This window comes from Triturus cristatus, chromosome 4_2 (genome assembly GCF_964204655.1).
Source record: "Triturus cristatus chromosome 4_2, aTriCri1.1, whole genome shotgun sequence".
Taxonomy (NCBI): domain Eukaryota; kingdom Metazoa; phylum Chordata; class Amphibia; order Caudata; family Salamandridae; genus Triturus; species Triturus cristatus.
Window position 1 is genome coordinate 509,790,569 of NC_140586.1, and position 19,710 is coordinate 509,810,278.

The following is a 19,710-nucleotide window of genomic DNA, read 5'->3' on the forward strand; positions in this document are numbered from 1 at the left end:
ATCAAAAAGAGCTACAATATATATATATATCTGTTCGATCCAAAAAGGAAGATTCATCGCCCAGCTTTTCTCCTGGCTTGGTATTGAGGGCGGCGCTTAAAAGTCACAATTTTGTCAGCGCTGAGATACCTCTTTTTGAGGTCTAATTTTGCGGTAAATATAATAAATACATCAATAAATCACTGCATTTTGATGCCATGCCTCGATATAATGTATAGCAAGTGACATCACACAGTATTTTGTAATAAACATTGCAGTAATATTTATAGCCTTATCTAATGCACGAAGAAATAGATTTGACAAACACCCTTGCTCTTCTTGCCCTTTCACTGTGTTTTAAGGGAGCACGCAGTGTTTAATTTGAGCCGGTGGTCTCCAGTGCTCGGCACCTTCACTTAATTGGTTTGCGCTGCTCGGCAGGGCACTTAATTGTCATCACTGCACTTATGACACTGCCACATGGTGGCGCAGCTCATCTCATTTAGAGATGAGCAGAGCAAGTTTGTTTATGAATACAATATACATTAAAAAATACTAATACCTGCCTCCCCAGCCAATCCTTTAGCTTTGGGGATCTGGAATAATGTGAACTGTCACACTTGCAGGGGAGAGAGATGGTTAGTAGTTGTTTTGATACCGTCATTGGCAGCGATGACGGGGCAATGGGGGGTGCAAGCCGCTGTGGCCTCCTGGCCAGTGCCCTGGCACTTATTATTTACAAATTAAGCCCTGGGAAGCAGACATCCAATCCCCGAACATGCAGATTACAGTACACAACAGTAATCAAGAGAGGCATGTTCTTCTCTACCGTGCCAAACCATTTCTTTTCAAAGCACTGTAACAAAAGCGGCGAGGTCACCCCACTAAGACAACATGGCCCACTTAAACCCTTCTCTTTCTTCCTTGCAGTGATATTGACATGTATCCTTCCTCTGAGTTCCCAACGCTTACTATCAATGGAATAAAGGTGGACAATCTCCCATATCATTCCCATTCTGGTAAGTCAAATGTTAAAATATTAACGCAAAATTGGTTGTGTAAAACGATACAAAAGTTGAAAGGAAAATGGAGTCAGGTTTTCATGATATTCACAATGAATATGCATGAGACAAATATACAGAGAAAAGAAACAAGGGATCAATGATTAAGCTTTTGTGGCACCGCAGGATTTGTGCTGTTTAGCCAGTCCGTTTAAACATTGTTAGGCAGGTCTTCATCAAATGTATATGTTGTAAATATTGACAATTTATTTCTGCTATTACTTCTTCACTCTGTCATGAGCACTTTCTTGATCACTAATTTCACCTTCACTATGGAGCAATATTTGAAACTGTGAATTTACTATTATTGTATTATATAAATCGTGTTGATTATCAAGTGGATTGGATCAGTGTCTAATTATCTCATTGTGGGGTGGTTTTTGGTTCACTGTGTTTACCCTTTTGAGATCATCATTGTTTCGGTTGGACCATCTTCATATGTACCATTACGTTTTACTGTAGGTAGGGGATGTGGGCATCAGCATAGTCTATCCTCAACTGAATGCCTGCAACTCCACGGAGTGCCATGGAACAGTCCCGCAGCCTACAATAGCAGCTCTTGATGGCCTACCTCCCTTCCACCACCAACCCACAGTCATCACCCCTCTTAAATTTTCCCCCTTAAAGGAAGCAGGGGAGTGCCGGTCATGTGACCTGAAATAGGGCTATGATTTTAGTTTTCTACTACATAAAACAGAAGGCCTGATTTTGATCTCAGGGGACTGGTCAGTCCGTCGCAATGGCGATGGATATCCCGTCTGCAGAAATATAAATCCCATTACATACTATGGGATTTATATTTCGGCAGACAGGATATTTGTGTTAGAGTAACCCGTCCGCCAAGATCTAAATCAGGCCCATGGGTCTGCGTATTATTCCCTTCTCTCAGCGGAATCATTGGAGTAGTAGGGTTTAGGTACAGGAATGCCACCCGAAACTGGGAATTCGGCTTCCTGGTATCGCTGCAACTAAATATGTTTTTTAATGGTGCCCGTGGAAAATGGTATTGATTAGATAATCTGAACACTAAGGGCCTCAAAACGTTGTTGGTTGGAAAGGCTTCATAAGACAGTCGAATTCTCCTAAACCGTGTCCGAACCTATCTTTCCAACCGATTCTGAAACATTTCTGACTAACCGATTAGGATGGAAAGGTAACCATTCAGTCATTCCGAATCGGTTCCGACCAGCATTCGGAGACTCTGATTCGGTCGAAGCCGAATCGGACAGCTCTATGGACCGCGTTTCTGACCGACGTATTACGATATTGGATTCAGTCAGCCTTTCCGAATCAATCTGTTGATACATAATGACTGTCAGAAACTGACTTTAGGGGACTGTAGCAGACCCCCTTTCACCCTAATGCCTCCGGTTGGGGCCCTTGGGGTACTCAAGGGACCCCCCTTGCAAAGCATGCACACTGTGGCAGGCACCATGCAACAGGGTGCAAGGTTATCCGCACTCACCCCTTTTTTCAATAGGAGCTTGTGTTGTCGGTCAGAACACAGGCTCCCATTGAAGTCAAGGGGAGACTTGCCGAATGTTTTCAGAACCATCGCAATCGGACAGTCGGACTCGGCGAACATAAGTCGGTCAGAACCGATTCCGACAAGGAGTCGGTTGTATTGCTTTCCGACCGACTTCGTAATAAGGCCCTAAATACAATGCCTTTAGTAAACCGGGTAATAACATCCGCACAAATGTATAGTGGTTAGCTCAAGTGATACAATTTAGTAATAAAGTATGCTTTCACAGCTGCTATAGTTGTGTTTTATGTTTTGAAACTTTATGTAAAGGCTGCTGGTCCAGCCCAGAATTGCATTATTTTAATAAAATAGAAGAGAGCAAATTTGCAGTCTTATTTCTATCCCTCAACACAGAACCTTTGGTGCTGATTGAAAAGCACAGCGACGGACTGTCCCTGACTGCACCAGACTATGGCATTGAAAGGCTCTTCTTTAATGGAATCACAAGCCAGGTACTCTTTTCCATTTCTGATGTAATCAGTTTATTTGGAGGACATTACATACCTGCCACATAGTTAACTTTGTTTCTGCCCCACAAAGGTTGAGAAAGCATTGTGGATGAAGGGGAAGATGTGTGGCATCTGTGGCCGCCATGATGATGAGCTGGAACAGGAATATCAGATGCCAGATGGAATTGTGGCTAAAGATGAGGAGAGTTTTGGACACTCGTGGATGTTGTCAGGAGAGGGGTGTTCTGAAGGTATCACACATTAAACAATAGAAAGATATTGGAGGCTCTAAATAAAATCATTCACATTTAAAACAATAAATACAGAGTTTTCAGACAAGTTTTATGTTTTTTCAGCATGCAAACTGCAGCGCACACTTGTGAAACTTGAGAAGCCAATACGTATTGATGGAGAAGAGTCAAAATGCTTCTCGCGAACACCAGTTTTACGATGTGCGAAAGGATGTTCACCAACCAGAACAGCTCCAGTTTCCATTGGCTTCCACTGTCTGCCAGCTGGTAAGTTGCAATTACGCATTGTAAGACACCAACCCATTGTGTCTGAAATCAAAGAGGCGAAGAAGTGAATAATGTGCAGTGCCTCCAGTGTGTGAGAGTTCATGGGGGTGTCTTCAGTGGTGTCTCCAGAAACTGGTGGAGCCCCCTACAATATTTTACATCTATCAATATATATATATATTTATCTATATATTAATATTTAAATATATATATATATATTCGCACACACATATACGTCTATATATATACTTGCTTAAAATGTGTAAAGCTGACATTGTATGTGTAAATATGTATATGTGTATATATATGTGTGTGTGGGTGTGTGTGTGTGTGTGTGTGTGTGTTTAGCTATAGATACATACACACATATATACAAAGTTAGATTACCATATTTTAATCAATCAACAGTGATTTACAATGAAAGGTGGTTGGACAAATTAGTGTGTGTGTGGTAACCGGAAGTGTCATTTTTTCAGTGTCACTTCCTGGTACATTTAGCAGCTGTGGTGTGGGCAGGAGGTCAGGAAAAATACAGCTGGGCAAGGGTCCCATCTGCCTCCCTCTAGAGGCACCACTGGATGTTGTATGTGACTATAGGGATAGAAATAAAGTAGAATCATCGCACGGTGAAGCATGCCAACATTGGTGGGGATATTGCAGAATAAAGCATGAAAGTGTCATTGTAGCAAGCTGGAGTCAATGTGTACAGTGGGCATTCACTTTCAATGATATTATAGACAGCACTAGGTGATATTTTGGAGGTCAAAGGACTCCGGATCATATAAAAAATAATATTTACATGTAATATGTCCCACTTTGGTGGGTGAATACCTGAATAAATAGAGCAGTGCACCCCCAGCATTACTGAGGACCAGGGGCAGCTGCTTGTATTTCAATGTTGTAGGGTGATCAGGCGAACATTTTGACCGTCTTTCAGGCACTGTTTAAAACCAGGAAGGCCCTTAGGCGCAACCTTAAAGCTCTCAATCGTGGTCCATTATAAAAAGTGTTTATAATGCTGGAGTTGAGGCTGAAGGCAGTGCAAGTTTCTCACACTGCCTAATAGTGGGCAAAATAGTAACATCAATAAAATAAAGTACTTACCTACTCCTCTCCGGTCCTGCAGTCCATGACTCCAAGGCAGCAAGGGGTCTAAGAGCCAGCTCCCCAAACCAATCCAGATACTGTTCTGATGTTGTTAACCAGCATGAGAGAATTGCCAGGATTGTTTGGAGCGGGCTGGCTCAGTGCTCTTACCGGCACTGCAGACCTGTGCCCACTCTTCACCCAGTTGTCTAAGACAGCTCGGGTTGGAGAGGGTTAAAGTGCGCATGTCAGGCTGGCCATTGCAAGGCAGCCAGCCAAAGTGACAGGCACACTTTAAACTGGAGTATGCAACACTCCTCCCATGCTGCCTATCAGCAGCAAAGGCCCTGCCCCAACTCTTGTCTGGGACTGCCAGCACTGAAAAATAAAATTGTAATAAAATCATTTTATTACCATTTTATTTTTCATGGTTGCTGTGCTGGCACCAGGGTAGGCGATGCTCCTCCACCCTAATGGAAGAACCGCCGCTATTAAGGACTTCTAAATTATTCACAATAAGTAATTACGCCATATTTGCATTTGATATTGGTATTCCACCTTAGCAGAATATCATTGTAAAGGGATATTTTGAAAAAAATATTGAGGACCAAAATATTGACAACAAAAATAAAGAAATGTAAGAAAAGATTTACTTTACTTTTATATACACCTTGACCATACATATATATATCTACAAGCCACATAGATGTCGAGTTAAGAATAAAAAATCTATACTTAAACCCATATGCACTTCCCTTCTCAATATAACATTAAGATCATAAATATTTTGACAAAAATATTTTCGTAACTCAATGTTTCTGTAGTCAACATTTTGGTAAGCAAGTTTTACATTTAGTGCCGTTCACTAAATGGCTACAGGCAAATCTACTCTCCAAGGGACAGCTCTGTGTTGTGAATTTAGGTTAAACTTCTGGTCCCTTTATCTCACTTTTACAGGTTAAGATTTATTATTTTATCCCCGTTATCCTCCATTGCCACCGGTTTTATATCTCTCGCTTCCTCTTCTTTCTCCCTTGCTAAGGCTCTATTTCTAATAAATAAAAAATAAGGCTGGTCAAATAAATGAGTGCCTGTGCCCACCACCTACGACCGCTGACACAAATTAAGCACTGCACGGATGTAGTCCATGCAGCGTTCTTCTATTTAAAGAGAGTTGCATCTGTTTTCCCTTTCAACATCGCATCCAAGTGCTTCTGGCTTTGGTGGAATTAATTGGACAATACTAACAGTGTGCACCAAGGCTAAGAACCCTCGAAGTCTGAGCAAATCAAGAGAGGCCATTTCTCACCAATGGTGAATTTGTAGGAGGATAGGAAGATTCAATGTTACATCGCAGAAAAGGTACCAAAAGCATGGAATATTGCAGTGGTAATTATGCCAACATAAAAACAATCTAGCTATTGGAGGTGCACCTTTTTGGATCTACCCCAAAAGCATGGTATGATCTATCCCGCGGTGTAAGAATAGAAGACAGCCAGCACAAGTTCATAGAAGACTAAAAAATCTTGTTGTTTTGTGGCTAGGTATAGGCTTCCTGCTGTTGAGAGAAAGGTTATGTCTGCTTGATGAGCTGGCTTGAGTGCCAGTAAGCCCCATGAATCTACACGGTCTGCCTTAAAAACATTGCATAACATAGCAGAGGTGGGATACATGGACAATACCAGAGAGGGCACCAGATCCTGCACTTTTTGGTAACTGTGACTGTACTAAGGTACTAAGCCACCCCAAGAATGTACCATTTATGAACATGAAATATTCACAATATTGAGAATGTTGTTAGAGGCTGTGTACTCTGATAACTGAAGTACTCATGCTAGTTAATTATATGAATCCATTTACCCTGCTGATAACAGCCCTGTTTCTTTCTTGCAGACTCTACCCTGGACCTGGCTAATGGACAGATTAAGATGGATAAGTCTGAAGATTTAGTTGACACAGTCGATGCCCATACATCTTGCTCCTGTGCGGCCCAGCAGTGTTGAGTGCGGCACAACTTCACATATGAAAACATTAGTGATTGTCCTACATTATTAAGTGTCATGCTAAATTATATGTCTACTACAAAATACTCGAACTGCAGTGATCAATTTTTCAAATGTAGTTTGTTATAAACTATGAAAATATAACTGCACACTTTTGTAAATACATAAACTGCTAATAAAACTTTGCATTCAAAATGTTTTCATTGATGTTAAAATATTGTGTAAGTGGTAAAATTTATTCGCAGACACAACTGATTATTACCCTCCCTCAACTGAGTCTCCCTTCACCCCTACGCTCAGTGTGGCCTGGCGTTTACCTTCTCCTTCATTCGAGCCACATGCATGGAACGGAGGTCACAGCGCCATGAAGTCTCCACCATAACAACCACATATCCTTCCTACTGAGGAGTGACTGTACCAGTGCCTTGTGAAACTGGTCCACTGGTGATCCTGCATTGGTCTCCATGCATGGCGAGGCTATGGGCAAGTTAGAGAGGCTGGGGCCACTAAGATATTGTTATGTTTGACCCACAGATACACTTCAAGGTATCCTATAAATGTATTGCCTAAAGACTCAGAATGTAGGCCACAACAAAGCATGAGATAATTGACCCATATAAACCAAAAACCCTCTATTATTTTATTTTAGGACCCTCATCTACTCTAGTAGTGGCATGCTTTAACATTGGGTTGCATCCTGGTCATAAAAACTAGGATGAGTTCAACCATATTCCACTGAGCACTTTGTCATATTTGCCCAGCGGGGTCTTAAAAGGATAAAAATACCTGAAAACATCCAGGTATCCCTTCTTAATCATGGATGTTTTTGGTATGGATAAAAACTATGTATGTGGTGTGATGCAAGGGTATTATGGCCCTACAGGCTCATTTGTATTACTTTGTTTTTAGTACTGGCTAGAAAAGGCCTGTAGGGATTCTGGGCTTTCATCAGGATAAGGTATGTGCCATGGAAGTAGCTGACCTGTTGCTTACTTTTATCTGTCAGTTATCCAAACTCAGTCAGTCTGGACATATAACATAAATCATTGCACATGCAAATGGGTACTCCCCTAGCGTTGATATCCCCATGAATAATAATAGCCAAAGCTTAATACATATAAAAAAATTATTATGATCAGATACGACCAAAGGGTGGACCTCTATGAGGTCTGATGTCACAGATACCATATCTATTCTACAGAAAAGATTAGTGTGAGAATAAAAGGTGAAATCATTCCCCTCCCCTTACACAGCCTCCAGAGGTCCTTAAGATCATGTATATGTTGTTGTAAGGAGCTATACACCCTTGACATCCTGTGAGTCGCTAAGTGATGGATGAATACATCTTATAATTCATCACACAATTGAAATCCCCCAATAGTATTAATTCTCCTCTCCACCTAGAAAGCTCCACTGAAAGCTTATGAAAAGAATTATCAGTGCAGGGGCCACAAATCACTCACAAGATAAATATCTGCAATTCAACTTTAATTTGTGCTATAATCCAACATCTATCCTCATCCTCTAGGTGTATGAGCAGGAAAATATTACTTTTCCTTGTTTTCCGTTAGGAATAGCAACCCACCTTATGGATTCTTTTTGAGTGGCACAGGCCATAAACTCAAATCTCACCTGTTAAAATACTTGTCAATCTTTATAAGCAATATGTGTTTTGAGCATACATATAACCACAGCGTTGCATGTAACTGATAATGCGGCTACCAATTTGTTTTCATAGGGGGTTTTGGGACCTCTTAAATTACAACACAATATCCTATAAAACTTAGGGGCATATTTACAAGGGCCTTGCATCATGCTCGAACCACGCACAATGCAACGCTCCAAGTCATATTTATAAACTCCCGCAAAGCCACTTTGATTGGCTTTGAATGGCTTCATGAATATGGAGTAATGCAACACAGTAAAAATCGCTGTGTTGTATTACTCTGTGCAAGGAAGGTGTTCCATAGGCATTGCGGTGGGTGTTCCCACACGAATCCCATGGTTTTTGGAGCATTCCCAAATTTAACAAACCTGGTACACCTGGGAAAGCGCCAAAAAGATACAGCTCCCCAGATGAGTCGTAACACAGAGAAATAACTTTATTTCTCCTCATTTTTTCCTCTTTCCATCATAGAAAGAGGAAAACGCATCTATGGATTGTTTTTTTGCAGGAAGGTGCCCCTTTCTGCACAAGAACAATACTGCCTGCAACACAGGCACCCTTGCTCCATGGTGTAAAGATGCCTGCATCAGGGCTAGGCTGTCAAAATGGCGCCATCAGGGGGAAAGGATAGAAACAATTCCCATAAATATGCCTGAGTGTCCATTAATCACTTTTTTACCAAACAGTCTTTGCAGACTCCATCCTTGATTGCTGTTCTCCTCCTTTTTTATTTTTATTTTTTTATCCCACTGTTGACTCCCATCCAGAATACCCCACCTAGCTGCCTACCCATCTCCACCCATTTCCCACCCCGCAGACATGAATTAAGGCCATACTCACCCTGGCGAAGCAGTCCCTTCATTGCTGTCATTAATGGACAGCACCAGGTTTGCAGTAAAACCAATCCCCACCATCCATTACTACTAAAGAAAGATGTCAGGAACCCTCAAAAGAATAATTATTACAGAGGCCCTCCATTACAGGCCCTTACAATCCACCATTCAACCTGCCACCAACCATACCTCGACTGATGGTAAAAAAAAACATTTTAACCAATTTAACCAGCTGGAGCACGCAATTCCAAAGTGCATATGTTGGACTTGGCCCTTTCTGCAGGGTCATCCCTAAGCTTTTTACCTGAACTCCTATTTTTGAGCAATTTGTTTTTGATGGCCTTAGGACTCTGTGCACTTTAAGAATGCTAACCAGTGCTTGTGCTCTCTGCTTAAAACAAGATAACATTAGTTTATACTCAAATGGCATAGTTAATTTACTTAAAGGTCCCTAGTAAAATTGCTCTACATGTGTCTAGGGCCTGAAATTAACTAGTGGGTCTGGAGTTGATTGCGCCACCTACTTAAGTAGCCCTTTCAACATGTCTCAGGCTTGCTATTGCAGACCCTCTGTGTGCAGTTTAAACTGCCCTTTCGACCAGGCAAAGTAAATGTTTTGCCAGGCCCAAACCACCTTCTCTTTTAATACATGTAAGTCACCCCTAGGGAAGGCCCTGAACAGCCCAGAGAGCAGGGTGCTATGTATATAAAAAGTAGGACATGTACTTTTAGATTTGTTTTCACTACTGCAAGGGCTATCTCTCTCATAGGATAAAATTGGAGTTACCTTATTATAATGTATAAGTATAATTTCCAAATGAAAAGAGATAACCTGAGTATGTATGGTGTCTCTGGAATCACAATTTAACATCCTAGCTTATGGTGAAGTCGGATTTTAAACAGCAATTCTGAAAATGCCACTTTAAAAAAGTTGGAATTTTCTTGTCTTAGCCATTTGGTGTCTGCAGCCTGCCTCTGGGTCATATGACTGGGTGTGGGTGACACTTGGGCTTTGTGTATTCTTCCTAGACAGACACCCACAATGGGGAGCTTAGGTGTGACTGGGGCCTGCCCTACTTACACTTGAATAGGCTGAATCCTGTCTCTACCACAGTTAGTCTGGAGCCACTGTCAGGAAGGTAGGGTAACTATAGACTTCAAAAGGAAACCTCTAAAAGCTCCTCCCCACTTCAAAGGCACAACTGTGTATAAAAGAAGAACCTTAGACACCAACTCTTCAGTACACTTCTGGACCTGTGGAGATTCTGCCAGGAATAAGGACTGCTGTGCTTCTATAAGGACTGCCACTCTGCTGGACTACTAATCAAAAGGAACTGCTGCCCCTCTGTGCTGACAAGCTGCCTGCTACCTTCTCACCTGGGGAAGAGGAACTGGATCTGCAACTTCTTCTTGACCTGAGGACCCACAGTCACTCCAATGGTTAATCTGCTGGCCTTCTGACCTGAGCCTCAGGGACATAACAGCCTTCCCGACCAGCTCCTGGACCCAGGTACAGTGAGTTTCTGACCCCCCAGAGTGGTGCCCCCGAGGTCCTGATCCTTTGGGGTGGCTCATAGACTCAGAAAATCAAGCATTTGGGCTCTTCATGACCCCAAACAGTCCAGTTCGCACAGAGACATTGCCACTTGCACCGATATTCAGCATGAGCTGCTGTCAGCCCACCTCTTTGCACAACAAGCATCAATTGTCCATGGAGGACTGCCAATGTAAAGCACAAACCCGCACATCTGCGATACCGGGCTGCTCTTCACACCATCTAACCACCACCCACAATTCTCTCCTTGCTCTCTGCTACCCTCTCCAACGTGAACAGGACTCTTGGCAACAAAATTGAGAAGGTAAAACTTCAGCAGAACGAATCTGGGATTGTATCTGACACGTGCCTCATCAGGGTCAGCCTGAGCTTTTGGATTTGCACCGGTCCAGAATGACAAGATATCCCAGTTTGGTAATTTGTGCTTTTTGGTGCTATTTTTCACTTTATTCTTTAAAAATTTATAACTCCATGTCTACTGAATGGATTGTTGTTGTGTTGGTCTTATTTTATTAATTAAATTATGCGTTATGTTTCCAACCTGGTGTGGGAATCCTTTTGTGTGGTGTTGTCACTGTTTTAAAGTGTTGCACAGATACTTTACACATTGCCTCTAAGTTAAGCCTGACTGCTCTTGTAAAGCTACGAGGGGTCTGAGTCAGGGCCGGACTGGCCGTAGCGGGCGCCAGGTGTTTCCCCAGTGGGGGCTGGTTTTGGTACCGGGGCCGGCAATATTGGGGCCCTGAAACAAAATCGGCCGAAACCAGACCTAGCAAACAGCTCGGCCTCCCCCCGCCTTCCCCCCAGGGGGGCGGATGAGCAGTTTGCCAGGGCCAGTTTTGGTTCCCAGTCCGGCCCTGGGCTGAGTAAAGGTTAATTTGGGGTTTGCTTGTGCCTTACCCTCACAAGGAGTGTGGTTGCAGCTTGACCAAGGCTCACGACCCAGTCAACCACAAACCCAATTTCTCACAGCACACCTACCTAAGGCCCAGCTACCTTGCTTACTTCCAAGTCGCTATTCTTTCATCCCTTAATGCTCTTACTCACTCCAACCCCCAGGAGTTTTTGTTTTTATCCCACATCACTCATTGTATCTGTTACAAAAGTCAGTAGGCCTATCTCCCTTGTAGACCTATTGACTCTAGAATATTTCAATATCAGCTCTTCTGCTTCGTGTTGTCTTCACATATATATGTTTCCCCTCTTTGAATATCTTAGCATGGCAGGCTCCTGCAAATAGACCTGTGTGCCTTGCTCTTAAATCGGAGTGATGAAGTTGCGAAGACTCCATCAGCACTTCACAGTGCTATGGAACAAGCTTGAATGCATGAAATATTTCATGCCCCTATGAGATGCCGGGGTGGAAGGCTTAGCTTTGGCGTAGATCCTGCTGCAGTATGGCCAATATAGGGCACTGGTATTCAGGGTTCTAAGGATTTCTCCCTTGATTGTCCGTTGGCTGGAAAGGGATCCAGTATGCTTTGTAGTGATCCAGCGGAAAGGGGGGGGCAAGTTCACTGATCCTCCCTGTGTCACAGATCCATTGCCACACTTGTTCATTCACACACACACATTCATTGGTGGGGCCCATAACACCAACATTCACACCGACACACTCGTATCTGCATGCAGGAGGATGACGAATCCGCTGAACATGTGGTGGGGTACCTTATAACCAATAGGGAAGAAAAAGTTATTTTACAGAATATACATTAACATTCGTCACCTATAGATTTCTAATCCCAAACATCAAGGCACTTGGTCGATGGACCAATTAGTTGGATTGGTTGATGGTGATTTAGAACCAGCTAAAACGCATTTAAGACTCAGAATCTTTTATTCTCTTCAACGAAAAACCACAAACTCATAATTTTTGTTAATCAAATATTTGTTTATCTAAAATTTTGATTGCAATTAATATTAGCGTTTGTTTCATCAACAGTTTAGAATTTCTAGATCAATTAATTCAAATCGCAGGTCATTATATTTACCTATTTTTGCTATCTGGAATTTCTCTAATTCATTTGGCTCTGCACAATCGAATTAGCAGTTAATTGTCCTAATAAAGCAGGCCAAAGCTTAAGGTCCGAAAGTTCTTTGCTCAGCACGTTACAGTCCCAAAGATCTCCAAAGGACCAGAAATCGTGCAAGCATCTGTCGTCGCCTGTGGGGTCAAAAAGGGTGTGCAATCATAATAACAGCCGAATGCCAGCCCCCTCCCTATTCTACTACTCTTTTTATAATAAATTTAGGGCTAACATGAAACATTTTTAGGCGGAGAAAGTCTATAATTGGCTAATCGAAAACGTCCGATTTTATTCCATCGAGTTCTCATTGATTTTGCTGGTTCACTTCCGTGGCGTATACTTTGTCCTTATGTTACAATGTTTTTAGGTTTGCTTGTATGATCCAATTGTTCATTTTAACCAGTTTTTAACGACTGAGGTTTTGGCAGCCCACCAAGATCCTATCCTTGACCGAGGACATTGGGTGCTCAGGTCGTTAGGCAGTTCACTAGCCATCCGAGTCTGCGCAGTAGGCATCGCGCTCACGAGACGGTGGCCACTTCTGAACTCGACTTTTGGACTCCATTTTAGAGTAGGCCCAAATGTTAACTTAAGCAAAACAAACATAAAATAATAATTAATACAAAGAAATGATGATTCTAATGTTATACCCTCACTAATCCCTTTATGTATTAGTATTTTTCTAGCATATAGCAACATTTAAAGCGATAATATTTACCTTTAGGATCCAATCAGGAATGCAAACATCATGTAAGCAACATAAATCATGCGATATCTAATTACCACATATACTACTATTAATATGCGTACGTATTTTAGTTATTTGAGATAATCTGTCATGCAAATAGCAATTTCCCACGTGTATTTTGTGTATGCAAAAGATTGAATTAATATCACACACCACACCGTTAGTAAAATTATAATCAGTAAGTTATATAGTTAGTCTTTTCATGCAAAATATAGGAGGTATACAACATTTTGTTCTACCTGCTCCATCAGTCATTCCATATTTTCCTTGTCCGGTGTTTGAATCCTGACCCACAATTCAGTTTGCTCCTCTGATTGATCATCAACAACCCGCCAAAATTCATCAAATTCCACTTCCCCACCCCCAGCTCGTACTATAGTTTGTTCATTTCATGTGTAAATTGCTGGAGATAAAAATGAAGGTCCAATCTGACCAAACCAACCCCTGACTGTGTGGGATTTAGGAACTTTTAATGATAGTTCTGTGTGATGTTAGGGGGAACAGACCTATTTTTTGCTTCTGCTGAGGAGTCACCTTTGGCATTTACATCTTTTCCCATCTCTTATTCCATCATCGAATGTGACAATTTTTTTTTAACTGGGTGCTCTCTCTGGGTTTCTGTCTCTAACTATACTGTGCTGTGGTGATTCATGTTAGTAGTACTGCTACCTGACTAAGCATAGTAAGCTCCTGGCTTTATTTTCATCCCAGCTCTCTCAACCTGATGTGCTGTTTGGGTTTCTGCACCTCAAAGGTATTCCTCCTGTAGCAGTCAGCCCTGGTTTCTTGACTGTCACAGTTCTATGGTTCACTCTGCATCACAGGAGGTTCAAGTGTGCTTGAGCAAGACATGGCAGGCACAGTCCCTCTCTTCACTAGCCACCAGGGGCAACAGGTGCAGTCCTCATCGGTCAGCCTCTCTTTGCTGGTCCCTCGGTGCAGCAGGGAAGTCCTTTTTTGGTCCTTCTTCCAAACTGGTCGATATCTGAGTTCTGGGTGCCATTGGTGCCCTTTTTATCTTCAGAAACTGTTGCCAAGGTAGAATGCGGTTGGTACTCAATGTCTACCAGGTTACCTCCCTCCTTCTGACCACTTCCTGGGAACTGTGACATCTGGCTATCCCAGGATGCATCATTCTGCCCACTCCCAGGATGGAGAGACCCCTTTGTTAATACTTAGAGCTCCCTAGCCCACCCAGAGAGGTGGGGCTGCTACCAAGGGGCTACATGCCCCTGTAAAACACTGTTTGACAATTGGTGTCTCCTCTCGTGTTCCCAGTGTCAGCCTATCTAAAAATTAATAGAGCAGGCCGTCTCCCAAGGGTTACCCTTTTGTCCTTCAAAGGCAGCTTCTCCTTTGAAGCTCGACTTTTGGGCTAACACCTGTGTGGTTTCCTGCAGGAGGGAGGTAACACCTCTCTCCCATGTGTCCTTTCCAGGAGGGAAGAAACTGTCTGACCATCATTTAATTCTATGTCCCTCTTTATCGGTCTGTCTCTTTCTCTGATCTTTTTTCTATTAAAATACAATCTACAACTTTTATAAAAAGCAAACAAGGTCAGTAAGCAACACCCTACTATTAATATTGGCACAAATATAGTGTTAATAATTCCTCCTCCAGTGGTTGCAAACAATTGCCAAGAATAGAAACTTCTTTGCCTAAAGTTTCTAAAACACTTGTTTCTCTAATGGTTCTAATTCAGGTTTCAGATCATAAATGTTTGTTGTGAATTCTAAAATGTTCCTACTCTTGTCAGGTATGTATGAGCAGTAATGCTGAGCTTTCAGCATTTTGCAGATACCACCTTTCTCTGCAAGTAAAATGTCTAATGCTAGGGGATTTTGTAAAACCACTTATCTAATGGCCACAAATTCTGTATTTACAACTAATGATGCCCCAGAAGTACTGGTTGGCAGTTTGTCCGCAACTGTTGAAAGCTTTCAAATTTTCACATTGTTTACCACAATTCCTACAGGTGGTTTTATCTAATTAGTTATTTTCCATCACCTTTTCTACATATATCAGTGGCGTAACACAGGCCCCTGCAGCACAGTACTCAGGCCTGGGAGGTCCGGATAGAATCCCGAGCGGGGGCCCCTTCATGTACCGTGCAGGGGGCCCCTTCAACTTTAGTTACGCCACTGACATATATGTCTGTGTGATGGTATAATTGTTAATGCATCTATACTATTTACATGATACATGATACATCTTAGGACACAACAAGGCTAAATAACAAATACCTCCCCAATCAGCTGCCGATTGAAAATAAGCATCCTGTCCACAAATGAAATAAACTCCAGGAACAACTGAGTCGTCTCCTTGTGAGATTTGCCATGTGCTCCCCATACTTTCTAATGTGTGTTCACATCTACTAATTCCCACATGTCTATTCCTACTTTGTTTTTTTCGTTTATAAATACATATTTTTCCCTTTTGTCTCCTGTCTACTTTTAATTTTGGATAAACATTTTCTTTTTAAATGTATCTTCTTCTCGCTGTGTGAAATTTTTGTACTCCTTCACTCTAATGTCATAATGAATACTTTCTCTAAGGGTCTCATAAAGCAGGTTCAATTGTTTTTGTGTGCCTTAACACTATCTATAAGCATAGATGGTCTAACATAATGCCAAGCTGTGTCAATTTCTTTTGCCTGTGAGTGTAAATTTATGGTCTTCTGTAAAAGCCCCCAGCTGTGTGAACCTCCTACGGGCCCTCTGGCTGTTCACTGTCTCCCATCAATTATGAATACAAAGACTTTTGTGGTGTGAGAACGGAAACAGTTTATTGACATTATCAGCTGGTACATATGTTATTACATTGGCATCAGTCATTAACATGCACAGCTCTTTGCATCTCTTGCATTTCAATGTAATCCATTCGGTTCATAATTGGAGATACCATAGGCATCTTTATCTTTATTGCATAATAATAATCATAATTTGCATAACTTGCAATGCATCTTCCTTACACTCATAACATCTCTTTATTGGTTGCCATAAATCCATTTTATAAACTGCTGTGACAGCTCTTCCTCTGTCATTTCATTTTCATTTCATAAAGCTTTATTCGGTGCATGAAACCATAAAAATAAAACAAATGCACTACAATATCAGATACAGCAAAATAACAATTCAAAAGCTACAAATAACAAATGATACAAGCTTAAAAACACATACTTTTCCTGGCCTTGATTGAATGAAGTAAAAACATAGCAGCAAAAAAACAGATATCGGCGTTTTGTAAGTTCAAAACTAAACTCATTGCTTGATTAACTGTACGTATACCATATTTACAAAACATAGGTTTTAAATAGGCAATGCGAAAATTCATATACAGTTTGCAGATAAGAAGAAAGTGCACAGTGCTCTGTTTAGAGATGCCATCACACTTACAAGGCCCTTGCGGATATTTCTTTAGTGTTGGGAATGCCACCAAATGATGAGCAATACCAAACCTCAGTCTGGATAACACAAACTTATGGGATGGCCTCGTTACACATACTAAATAAATGGGTAAACCTTCATCAAGCTTATACTTATTATAAAACAAAAGAGTAGATAGAGAACCGCTAGCAATGGCCCGTTTTCTTGCAGTAAATGCCCAAAAAATAGTTTTCAACAATTTTTTCGTAATTAAAGATGTTGCGTTAGGGTCCACCAAGATGTTTAAATTAAAAATCTCAGAAAAACATCTAACTACATATTTTAACCAGGGTATATTTAAGAATTTATCCAGCGAGAGACAGTCCTCGATGACCAGTCTATTAAAGGTTTTTTCTTCTTGTAGCCAGATAGAACGCCAAATCATAAGTGGTCTCAGAGATAGTTGGTCAGTAAGAAAATGAATATCAAGCTCTCGATGGATGAGGTCAGTACAAGCAGTGGGTGGTAAAGATGAGAGTTTAAAAAAAAAAGCATTCTCCTCTAACTGCAAAAAATGGGCAGGAAAATGTCCCCAAACACCCGCCCCATACAGAGCAATACTGACACACCTGGCTTGATAAATCATAAGCATATCCCTGGTACGTCGGTCCCCAACCTTCGCAGCAAATCTAAAAACGCCGTGGGCATTTTTAGGCATTTTGATACGAATATTTTTAAATTCATTTAACCATTTTCTATCATTAGAGAAGGTAATACCAAGATAACAAAATGTATCCACCTGAAGCACCTTATCCTTATCTATAAAAAAGGAAAAACTAGCAGATTTACTTTTCTTAACGCTTTTGGTCCCAATGGTCATAATATACGTTTTCTTCTTGTTGATAGGCAACCTCCTATCCTTAATAAAGGAAGAGAATCTGTCAATCAGACGCTGCAATCCTAATGGAGTTCTAGAAAGTAGGACAGCGTCATCAGCGTATAATAACACAGGCACGGGGCAACCTTTGATCAGGGGGGCATCTGCTGGGATTGATTTTAAAATTGCGTCGATTCATTTAATAAATAAAATAAAAAGAAGGGGGGCCAATACGCAGCCCTGTCTAATGCCTCTTTTTACACTGAATTTGGGAGAACATTCACCTTTGGTCCCAAAGCGCACACATGTTTTTAGATTCCCATACAGTCTGGCCAGAAAATAAATTATTCCCTCTGGCGCCCCTAACTGTAACAAGGTTGACCATAGAATAGAATAGTCAACCAAATCAAATGCGCTGCTAAGGTCCGCAAAACAAAGGTAGAGTGAGCCTAGCTTAGCATCTATATATTTCCCGATCAGAAGGTCAAGATTTAAACACTGATCAAGTGTACCCCTACCCTTTCTAAATCCATACTGACTATCAGCTAGGATACCCTCTTGCTCGGCCCATTCCTCTAACCTCACGAGCATAATTCTGCTCATGATCTTAACAGACGAGTCTAAAAGAGAGATGGGTCGATAATTTTTGACATCGGACCTACTACCTTTTTTATGTATAGGAATAATAATAGATTCCCCCCATGTTTCGGGGGGCACAGTACATATGTCAGCGTTAAAAACTATAGCCAAGAGGGGGCTCCATATATCGGGCCCGTTTTTTTATACACATCAATAGGGACCCCGTCTGGGCCCTGGGCTTTACCCTCCTTGCTAGCACAAATACCAGCTTCAGCCTCGCTAACAGTAATATTTAAAGGTAAGACAGGCCAACTATTATGGCAAGTGTCAGTACAACTGTTAGAATCAAAGATATTTGAAAAATGGGTAACCCAGCCGTCACTCGAAACATTGGAGGTTAGCATTGGGGTATTCTCATCCCTAATAAAGGGAGAATTGACAGTGGCCCAAAACAGAGTACTGTTAGATGATTCTGTTGCCTGATTGAGTGAGTCCCATGCCAGCTGCTGTAACTCTCTCTTCCTTCGCCTTAGAGCAAGCTTATAATCCAGCCTTAATTTTACAATAGACTAGGCATCCCTAGGTTTTTTAGCAAGCGCAATTTTTAATTCAATTAATGAACGAGTGCACACATGGTCAAACCATCTTGGAACATTGCTACGTTGGCCCCCCTTAGATTTTGTAAATCTGGCCTCAATGGTTAAATTAATGTCCATAAAAGCATTTAAAACCTGTAATTCGTCAGTAAAATTTTCAAAAATAATACTAATGCTGGGTAAGCAGTCCCTCACAATAAGGCCAGTTAAATCACTAGCTTTATCCCCAACCCATCTCAAACGAACACCATTTGGTCTGTATGATACAATATTAGAGACCACAATGCCCGTTTCAACACGGCTATCGGCCCAAAAAGTTGTTTCCAAAATAATACAGTTGTGGTCGCTTAGGGTAGTTACTTCAATCCTAGGTGAAGCACAACAGGAAGCGATATTAGAGGAAACAATCACGTGGTCAACAACTGAGCAAGAATGATGACCCTTGAAAGTAGGGATGATTTGTCCCGAATCCTCTCTCGGGAGACCAAGAATTTCCAAATCATATTAACCTAAAAAATAATTTAAAGAATCTCCATAGTTGTTATGACGAAAATGTAGATGTTCCACTCCCACATCGTTGGTAAATCCACAAACATTTTCAATTGACAGTTCACATCACGGGATATTGAAGTCACCAACCCAGATGAAATCAAAAGAAACATTAGCTTCTGGGTTTAGATTTTCGATGGCACTAGCCAAATTGCGGACGACTACATCCCTGGAACTATCAAAAATATTATTATAATAATTAATCAGTAGGCTATTATGGGCGTGTTCCTCTAACAACCAGAGAATCTGGGCATGTTCACCCACTGTTATATACCTTTTTACTATGATTGGGCG

General features: G+C 41.4%; 1 protein-coding gene across 1 annotated transcript in view; it reads left to right on the plus strand.

The window, feature by feature from the left end:
* Positions 1–6,832, plus strand: part of LOC146834635 (vitellogenin-A2-like) — an 89,117-nt gene extending 82,285 nt beyond the window's left edge. The window contains exons 31-35 of the mRNA XM_085602104.1: positions 910–998; positions 2,920–3,017; positions 3,106–3,265; positions 3,371–3,532; positions 6,512–6,832. Coding sequence (XP_085458230.1) covers positions 910–998; positions 2,920–3,017; positions 3,106–3,265; positions 3,371–3,532; positions 6,512–6,621 — 619 coding nt within the window. The 3' untranslated portion in view covers positions 6,622–6,832. The remainder of the gene's footprint in view (positions 1–909; positions 999–2,919; positions 3,018–3,105; positions 3,266–3,370; positions 3,533–6,511) is intronic.
* The last annotated feature ends 12,878 nt before the right edge of the window (positions 6,833–19,710 follow it).